Genomic DNA, 9,894 nt, shown 5'->3' with positions numbered 1-9,894 from the left:
AAAATACATAGTTGTAACATCCAAAGAGCTAATAAAATGGCCAGGGAAAAAAACACAGCATTTGTTAAAAAATGAATAAAACTAAAGAGAGGTTGTTGAGAAAGTAGGATTCTTACAAACAAAAAAATACATTATAAAGACAGAACAGCAGCTGTAAAGTACCTAACAGGATAAATATTTTTGATGCAACAGTCACAGAAAATAATCTGCTAAAACTTCAACCAAGTTTTTAATTTATACAAATTTACTGTGATTATTGCTTTCACTATTTGGGTTAATTATAGTTTTTTTGTACTGGTACAATTATGCATTGACTTAATCACAGAATTATAATTGAATGAATTGATGATAATATGAAATATTCATAAAATATGTCACTTAGTCAGGGCTCGTCAGTTTACACCGTAATAGAGAGAGAGAGAAAGTTTGGGTACCACTGTTCCAAACAAACCTAAACTTGCTAAAACTTGTGTAAAATGGGACAATTTCAGTTACTGCATGTGATGATTTAGTTTGTTTAGATTTCTCACGAGGAACCAAAACATCCTGGTTCCTTAATTTGTTCAAAGTAGGCTAATTATTAAACTGCAACTGGTCAAACAAAAAGGGGAAGCAAAATTTTTACTAGATAAAAAAAAAAAAAAAAAAAAAACATTTCTGGTCATTTGATTAAAAACATCTGTGTATCTGATATTCCAATAAATTATAATTTAATCCATTTACAGTCTGGTGAGAAAATGTGTCACATTAGACAAACTGAAGTTAAAGCTGGACAGTTATGATTGTACATTCACACATTGGTAAATATTTATGTCTGTGGAGTTATGTCTTTCAAATCATTAATATGGCAAGATTCTGCTACCATTAATACTGAAGTATTTTTAAAGACTTGTTTATCTTATTTGATCTTGCTAATAAATTCTCAGGCATCTATAGGGACTTCTAAGTCATGTGAGGTGAAGTCAAGAGTGACTAAATGACATTTAATGTCTTTATATCTGAAAGTTACAACCACCTGAGTAAAAAATAACTTCTTAAAACAATACCAGACAAGAAAATACTTCAATGAGCACCCAAACTTGACTTTAAGTATCAAGTCAACATTTCATATACATAAAAACCCTTTACAATAAAAGCAAAATTGAGGCGTTGAAATACAGTTCGATAGCATAATTAATTCAAATCAGGTCAGACTTAATTTCACGACCATTCACCTGAGACAGAGAAAATGCTGACAGTGTGCAATCGGCAGAATAGCAGCTAAGACAATTGTAACAATCACATTCCCGCAAAATATTACTTTGAATCTAACCGCTCCCCAATGATGCTAAAAAAATTTGCTTAGGATGTCGATAATCAGCAACCATAAGGCAAAAATGTGGGTTCGTTTTACAAATGGGACATATTTTTAAAAAGATATAATATTCAGCATTACAAAAGCAACTTTGTGCAAAAACAATGGAAAATTTGGTGAGAATTTCCATTTCAAAGACTGACAAATACTGATGCTGCTTGATTCGAAGTATTGCACAAAAATTGACCAAACTGTTGACAACAAATACAGTTTAAATCCCTCAAATTGTCATTACTTTGTGATCTATCCTGATCTACACCACAGAAAACCTGCCCAGGGTCTAGATTTGGTGGAAAGAATACCCTCTCTGTTCATATTTACAACCCATACTCTATCAACAATTGGTGAAGCACTAAATCTCACTTCAGCATTGTTCTAAACCTGCAATGATTAGAGTCTATGGAATTATTTACAATGTATGAACCAAGAACACATAGAAAAACAGAAGAAGGCACATTCAGTTAAGTTAACCCCTTGAGACCTAGGCTAATTGGCTTGATTAGTTAAAAAATTTTTTTGAAATTTGTGAATTAGCAAGATATTAGTAAAACAAACGAACAAGAAATTATTTGAGAATAAGCACAAATAAAATATTTTCAAAATCAGAAAAGCAAAATGATATAAACAAGTAAAAGACCTGAAACAATTGCTTGAAAATTACAATAATTCTGTAAAACAATAATGATAATTATGTAGTTTTCCGTTTTTTTCTCCTAGTTTTTTTGATAATTTTCCAAATCTAGTAATTTTTTGCTGTGACTCACTGTGTTTTTTTAAGAAATCAAACCAATTTGCTAAGGGCTCAAAGTATTAAATACTTGTGAAGAGCAACCCAGTGCAGCACAAGAAAAACGATGTTGGTCCAAGTTTAAAAGGGTTAAAGCCGTTATGAGTTGCGGACCATGGCCAGATGATGTTGCCCATGGTAGTTCAAGTTTCATCATCAAAAACTAGAAACCACTGGGATCCATCTTAATGCTGTGGTCTGTAGAAGAGCCTCCACATCGGAAATGTGTATGATACGCCGATATGATCGGTCGATCTATTTGCTGGATTTCATGACTTGTCTTGGCTTAAGGTGGGGCTGGACAGAGAGACTTGGGAAGGCAATCTGTGGTTCTAGCCAGGACTACCTTGAGTATGTTTATCCAGTCAGGTGACTAACCAGTCCGGGGTGCAGAGCTTGTTTCAAGACATCCGGTCGATGAAGTTGAGGCATGTAGAGTGTGGGAGGAGGGGCACCATGGTAGCTGGAAGCAGGGTAGCCCTGACTGGGAACAGGGGAGGGGGCCATGTTCAGTGGGGAGGGACTTTGCTCGTAATACTGGCCGTCGCACTCCTCGTCTAGTGGCAAGGCCAGGCGCTTTCCTTTCTGTCTCCGGTTGCAGAACCAAACACGAACGACCTGTCAGGAGCAACATTAATCTGTTAAAAATGTGACAAACTGGAAACAAATTCCTTAAAAAGGCGTGAATGGCATCACTATCAGAGGTTGTACTTACATCTCTCTCCAGACCGAGGTCATCTGAGATGTGTGTGATCTCCTGAGTGTTGGGCTTGGGACATTTAACAAAGTATGACTCCAAAGCAGAGCGAACAGCTCCCTCTAGACTGGTCCTCCTCTTCCTCTTTCTGGTGTCAACAAACACTCTCTCAATCTTGTACATCTGAGAAGTCACAAACATGTTAGAGATGCAGTGTTGAATACAGCCACATTGCATTTGTGGAGGTCAGGGTTCAAACGCAGTTGCTTGAGATTACTTAACAACTTAATTTTAGCCACTAGGTGGCAGATTACACTTCACTAGAGCAGAAGGCCTTGATTCAGGTTCTCAGCAGGAATTCAGACAGGCCTGAAAGGACCAATGATCTCATGAAGCTTGCTGATCATCTGTTGTCTTGTAAACTAGTAGGCAGATGTGAGTGTGGGAGACTTACATCCTGGGGATTGTCTGAGGTCTCGGCCTCGTTGAGCCATCTCTGGAGAAGGGGCTTCAGCTTACACATGTTCTTGAAGCTCAGCTGCAGAGCCTCGAAGCGGCAGATTGTCGTCTGGCTGAACATCTTACCTATTTGCACACACAAACATGTTTACAAAAAACTGAGGATTGTTGAACTAAAACAAAGATGTGAGATTAATCTATGCCAGAGTCCTGACCCTGACAGTTTAAATGAAACACTTGCCAAACCTGAATTACACAGAATGGTTTCATCAGTTGCGACCTTTACTATAAGGCCTTAATTAAGTGTTGATCTGTGCACCAAACTGGAAATCCAGAGTATGTCCGAAAGCACTACCAGTCAGTCTTTACAGAATTAGCCCTCAGCTGATTATGACATTGCAGCAGTATCTCAGACTTGCGTGGTATTCTAAGTCAGAACAGCCAAGCAAGTACTGTTTTGTGCAATCCTGGCTCTTTGAAATTGCCCTGGTCTGTCTATTTGACTTAACAAGCAGCGCCGTTACCTCATTCATACTCAAATAGTGTTCTGGGTCACACAAGAGTCCCGCATTTACTAAGTGATGCATTTGTAACTCGTAGAATTACCTGGCTTTAACTACTGAACTGGGAAAAACAAATAGTACAAATATAGCTCAGAACTAGCCTTAAACTCACCATAAAGGTTACCCAGGGCAAGACCAACATCAGCTTGAGTGAATCCCAAAGTAATGCGTTTATGTTTCAACTCTTTGGCAAACTGCTCCAGTTCTTCAGTGGAAAGATTTTCCTAAAAACAATAATTTTAAAATGTAAACTTGGAACACATATTAGGCAACATTTTATTAATTTCAAAAAGCTCTTTCCAATATAGATTAGTTTTCTTATGAAAGTATTCTCAGCTATTTGGCCAAAATTGGAGCATTGGTTCAATGACCGGTCTTACCTCTTCAGAGTCGCTGCAGCCGCCGCTGGAGGACCCGCTGCTCCGCGTGGAGGACGCCGGGTTTTGCGTAGGGGGTCCGGTTGCAGCCTGGGTTGCGTTCACGCTGAAAAACGCGTTTCCTGGTAGGCCGTTGCTCGGGGGTGAAGGAGACATTGATGGCGAAGAGGCAGAGGACGTTGAGGGATTTTGATTGTTGCTGCCAGGAGGAGTGATGTGGGTGATCCCGGGCCAGAAGGACGGGTTCCAGGCCGGAGAGTAGAAGACGCCGTGGGACATGGCGGCGGAGGCCGGCGGTGTTGGGTACTGTTGAGCCTTTATCTCCGTTGAGTAGTCCTCTCCGGTGTCCTTCTCAGTCTTTATATCAGGCAGTTTGATTTGCTCCCGGGTCTCGGCTATGGGGGGACTCAGGTTTGTAGGCTGGGTAGCTGCTGTTACGCCGGGTACCTGGCCGGTGTACTCGGGCGCAGCGAAGGGATACCAGTGCTTGGGTTGCCCAAACTCTCCAGCCTGCAGGTCGGATCCCCGGTAGTCACCGGTGACTGGTGGGAACGGGAAGAAGGTCTGCGCAGATGCCGGGGTGATGCCGCTGTACGCTGTTTTGTTGTAGAAGAGGCTCGGGTCTGGCAGGACGCCGTGAGGAAGTTGGAAAGACGCAGTGCTGCCTAAACTATCATGACCCAAAACCTGGGTGCTATGGTTGGTCCGGCTGAAGTCATACGGCCGGATTTGGCACTCTGGACTCTGCGATCTTTCTGACATCTTCCAAACGGCGCGAGAGCCTCCGAGCAAGCGCGTGTCCGAAATTTAAAGTTAAAATAAAAGTCGCGACTGACTTTAAACCTGCATCCGTTTCACGTTTATGCACCAAAGATAGAAGAATAACCTCTTCAGAAATCACTTTACTTGTCCGGGAAAAGGCTACTTGGGAAAAAATGCAGAAAACTTTAGGCCCGAGTAGTTGCCGTTTTGGAGCAACATAACCACCAAGCCGCCTCCGGCCAATTCCATAAAGTTTTCTTTAACACCACCTCACCTCCAAGCTCAAATGCTCATCTCCTTCCTTTGCTCCACAGGTTTTCCTAATCACAGCGGCGGGTGTTGGAGATCGCCTTATCTCTGTGCCCATTGGCTGGCGCAGACAATTGCGCACAGCTGATGGTGAATTTGTGAATGACCTTGATTCTTCCCCAAAGTAGTGGGCGTGTTTTCACATAAACCTTGAGCCACTGTTTGTTGCAGAGAAATTACTTTTGCTATTTGGGTGAATTTAAAACTCATTATGCACAATGTCAGACCATCACATGGGGAAATATTAATAATTTAACAGTTTGAAGTCACCTTGAAAAGCGTATTTACATTGCTAAAAGGCACGGGTCGCAGCTCCTGTAAATACATATTTTAACACTATAACCTCACCTCATACATGAATTATAATGCTCGGTTTGTTTAATTTATTCGCCTTTAAGGAGATGGCTTTGATATTAAAATCGTTGTTATTCAGACCTGGATTCATTTCATTCACTTACATTTGAACTAAATTAATTAAATTGCCACTTTAATCCTGAATAACGGTGATAAAAACAAATAATGAATTAGACCACAATGAATTTGAATTAAACAAATAAGGGCCGAGTGGATTTATACTTTTAGGGATCTTTTGACAGCTCATAGACAACACAAACATGACAGAAAAGAAGGTGTATGCCTATTATGGCTCCTGGAAATGAACTGTACATGTTTAGTTTAGAAAGCAGGAGACATGTAGGGCGAAATTTACACTCATGAAAGTGAGTTTGTGTGAAAGCTTGTTTGAGAGGAGATTGTGTGCACGATGGAAGTTTTTTTAGGTTATTTGTAGGCTATTTATTTATTTTTTAACCAACTCAATCGTTGGGTAGCCTATGATTGTTTTAAATGTTTTGGGCACTTTTATTCTGGAAACAGCAGTGCACTGTTTTGCATAAATAAAGCAGCTGTTTGTTTTTTCCTGGAAACCCGTGAATAAAAGAAGAAGTTGCCTTTTTTTAAAGATAAATACGCAGTCTAACTGCAGCCATATTAACACAAACCACTGTGAAACTTTGCCTACTTTTTAATTCAGCCTTTGATTGCCAAACTTGATATGGGGAAAGAAGAGACCTATATCAAAAGCCACCATTCAGGCAAACTTTTGCCATGCACCCTTGATGGTTGAGAAGCCTTGGTGGCGCAGATGCGCTCCCCCAGCGAGAGTCGTTGGCCGCAGATTGCGGCAGGAAGACTCACTGCAGGGAGGGGAGAGGGGGTGCCATTGTACGACCTGGCCCCGGGGCACCCCGTGGATTTCAGATCCCGAGTTGCGATGGTCGACCATTAGCTCCTTTTCAGATTGGAACAATAAGTTTCAACCCTTTGATTCCGCCCCACACCCACCTCCTCCCCCCACCTCCTCCTCCGCCACCCGTCCTCTGAAACAAACACCAGGCTGAGGTTTCACCCTGGTCTGCAGGTCCAGGAGGTCACTCAGGGCCAGAATCTCGAGTCTGAAATGGTCAAAAGGACCAAATCTGATTCTAGGGCCAGGGTGCTGTCTACAGGTTCAGCAATCAAGCTGATTAAATGTATCTTCAGTCTAAGATAAAGGAGCATCAGATTTATCCTTTTTGCAGTGGTGGAATGTAACTAAGTACATTTACTCAAGTACTGTACTTCAGTACAAATTCGAGGTACTTGTACTTTAGTTGAGTATTTTCTTTTCATGCCACTTTATACTTTTACTCCACTGCATTTAAGATGGAAATCCACCACGTTTAGCTACAACAATTTAGTTAATTTGCATGAAAAAAATATTTTTTGAAATAATTGTTAGATTTTTGTGAGTGTTGTTTTTAGATTTGTCTTCGATTTTTCTGATAGATTTAAGTTTGCACGACAATTCACAGCTTTTACAGAGTATTTTCTGTGTGGTATTTGTACTTTTACTTAAGTAAAGGAACTGCATACTTCTTTCACCACTGCCTTTTTTGCAGTCACTTTTAATGATTCTTTTCCTGGTGGCCCCTTATAATAAAGTGATACTTGACTGTTGAACAGTTTGATTACATAATTATTTTCTAGATTAAGCTATTTAATTATTTATCTTTTTTTCTGATATTTGAATAATAGTCTCACAAGAGAGGTGAGGTCATGTTGTTTTGAACCTTTCAAGGAGCCATTCTGATATTTTTTTTGTAGTTTAAGAACTGACGTCACGTTACAAATCCAGCATGAATTAGAGAGGTGAAGGATTTCTAGCCATAATCAGAGGAGGTTGATTTGGAATGGAAAATGGAAAAAAGTTGTGTAGGTGCAGGATCAGGGGACCTCAGAGAGACCACAAGAGCCCAGTCAATAGCTTAAAAGACATCAAACCCCAACTATACAAGCATTGTCCTGGGCCATGGACTTGGCAGAATAATTGTCATGCAAAAGACAGCCAGCCAGAGAGATAGCAGACTTCAGGCAGGAGCTCAGAGAAAGGGACAGCAAAGCTCTCAGGGTGTCCAAAAGAGGGAGGGGAGGGGGTTCAGTGTTGAATGGCTCAGTACAGTGAGGAGGAGATGTGTGAGGGGAGTATCTGGGGATTTACTTGAAACCCCCCAGATGTCTCAGATCTCGTCTTAAGTTCTTTTTAAGTGGTCTCTTCAAAACGCCTCAGAGATGTGCTCGCTGCTTGCAGGGCGAGTCCACTCAAACAGAAAGGGAGAAAGTTGCAGACAAAAGACAAAAGCCTGTCGATGCAGCAGCAGGAGTGTGAATGTGTTGCACACCTCAACCAGTCACACCCCTGGAGAAAAGACCACCTCTACCTTGAGAAACATAACCAAACCAACTCCAAACTATAGATGACCCACTGTTTATTAAAATGACACCGCTTCAGTTTTCCTTCCTCTCACCATCAGTGCATGCATTCAGCGGAAAGTCTATGTAATATTAGACTGGGAGGTTCTGCTGACTCCTTCAGTATTTTATTTCATTTCATTTAAAAAAAAAAATTTTTTTTATTGTTTTGAATATTTCAAGAGGAATGCGCTTAATAAAGAATAAATAACATCAAACCATTAAAAAGAAAAACAAAATGTGTAAGCCAGAAAGGTGTGGACTGGAGCTTATGGTTATTATATCTGCCCTTTTTACTTAGCAGTTTCTCATCTGTAATGCTTTTGCTATTAAGTTTAAGCTACTCAAAAGAAAAAAACAAAACATATGCGCTAAAAAAAACCCAGAATTAACAGAAAGACAAACTGAAGCAATAACAAAATTATGAACCATTTAAAAAATAACACTAATCATACACTAGACTTACATTTAATAATCACCATATTTTTCAATGAACTTCACATTTTAATTGTCACAACTGTTCCACAAATGAATCTCTTTGACAGATACACATCTACTCTTTATGTTTGTCCTTACCCTTGTTTTTTCATAGCTATTCTCTTAAATGTATACTTTATCTAATTTTAAACAGCCTTTACACACAATTAGGAAGAAATTATTTTTTATTTTGTACATTATCTGTACAGTTTTGAAATCAACTATTCCACAAAGCTTTAAAAGGTAAAACTTTATAAATAGTCTAGTGTTAGTTTTGTATGCATTTCCCATAGCTCCACACAGAAGGTAATGCCTGGAGCTATGAGAGCATAGTGTGGTACATGGATTGACATCTGGTTGGAAGTGTCTTTTATATATAGCACATATGAGGATGTAAGGGTGTTCTCATCTCTACACGTGAAAATAACGAGATGAATGTTAGTGTCATTTAGTGCTTCATGTGGTTACTGAATAAACACTTCAGAGAATTTCTGTTTATCAGAAATGCTCCCTGAAATAACTCCCTGAGCAGCGACACTCTAGCCCAACCTCACACCAAACCCAGCCACTTGACTGTATTGGTCTTTTTTAACCCTTCAAAACCTGGAGCAACGTCATTTTTTGTCTTGCTCTCAGACACCGTTCAAAAGGTACTGAATCCTTTGGTTGATAGTCTTTCCTTAAATAACATGGAGGGGGGGTCCCCACAAATTGCAAGAAATTAGTAGTTTTAAAAATCTATAAATCTATTTTAAAAATGTCAAGAAAACTATAATATCCTTATATTTTCCTATTTATATTTTGAAAACTATGTCAGATAACCTTTATTTTTAAGCACTTTTTCCAACTCATTCTTTGTTTTTTTAAAAAAATTTCCTTTTCTTTTTTGGCCAATTTTTCAGCTGTTTTTGAAAAAAAAAATGAAGGCAATGTACTCAGTTTTCAAAGGGTTAAACATATATATAAGTGTCAAAGTACTACTTAAAAAACTCACTGATCTGATAAAGTAATAACCGTGGAATCTAAATACCACCCATCCTGTTGAGCAGCACAAACGTCTCCCCCAAACAAGTCTGATGGCTTTTTGATTTTCTCTCTAACGGCCCTGCCTTTGATACCTACCTTCCCAGACCCTCCACCCACCCAGGTTTTCATCCAAGGGGCCAATGGCTGCCTTCCTTCCACTGTCCACCGGCACAAAGGGCTTTTAATAGCCCTTGGCATGTGGCTCAATGGGGATGTGAGAGTGAGCCTTCCCTTCCCCAACACACACGCACATACGACCGCATACACAAAAACCCACATGGAGGTACATGCAA

The 9,894-nt window shown here is 39.9% G+C and overlaps 1 protein-coding gene across 1 annotated transcript; it reads right to left on the bottom strand.

Moving 5' to 3' along the window:
• Positions 1 to 952: 952 nt before the first annotated feature.
• Positions 953 to 5,337, bottom strand: pou5f3 (POU domain, class 5, transcription factor 3). Its single transcript, XM_042509190.2, has 5 exons — positions 4,241 to 5,337; positions 3,973 to 4,084; positions 3,293 to 3,423; positions 2,857 to 3,021; positions 953 to 2,759 (listed from the first exon to the last, which is right to left on the bottom strand). The coding sequence occupies exons 1-5, from the start codon at positions 4,997 to 4,999 to the stop codon at positions 2,499 to 2,501; spliced, it is 1,428 nt and encodes a 475-aa protein (XP_042365124.1). The 5' UTR covers positions 5,000 to 5,337; the 3' UTR covers positions 953 to 2,498.
• Between the last annotated feature and the right edge of the window lie 4,557 nt (positions 5,338 to 9,894).

Source organism: Plectropomus leopardus, chromosome 20, assembly GCF_026936395.1.
Source record: "Plectropomus leopardus strain MGB_pleo_1.0 chromosome 20, ASM2693639v1, whole genome shotgun sequence".
NCBI lineage: Eukaryota > Metazoa > Chordata > Actinopteri > Perciformes > Serranidae > Plectropomus > Plectropomus leopardus.
The sequence above is the reverse complement of the archived record's forward strand: the minus strand, read 5'-3'. Positions and strand labels throughout refer to the sequence as shown.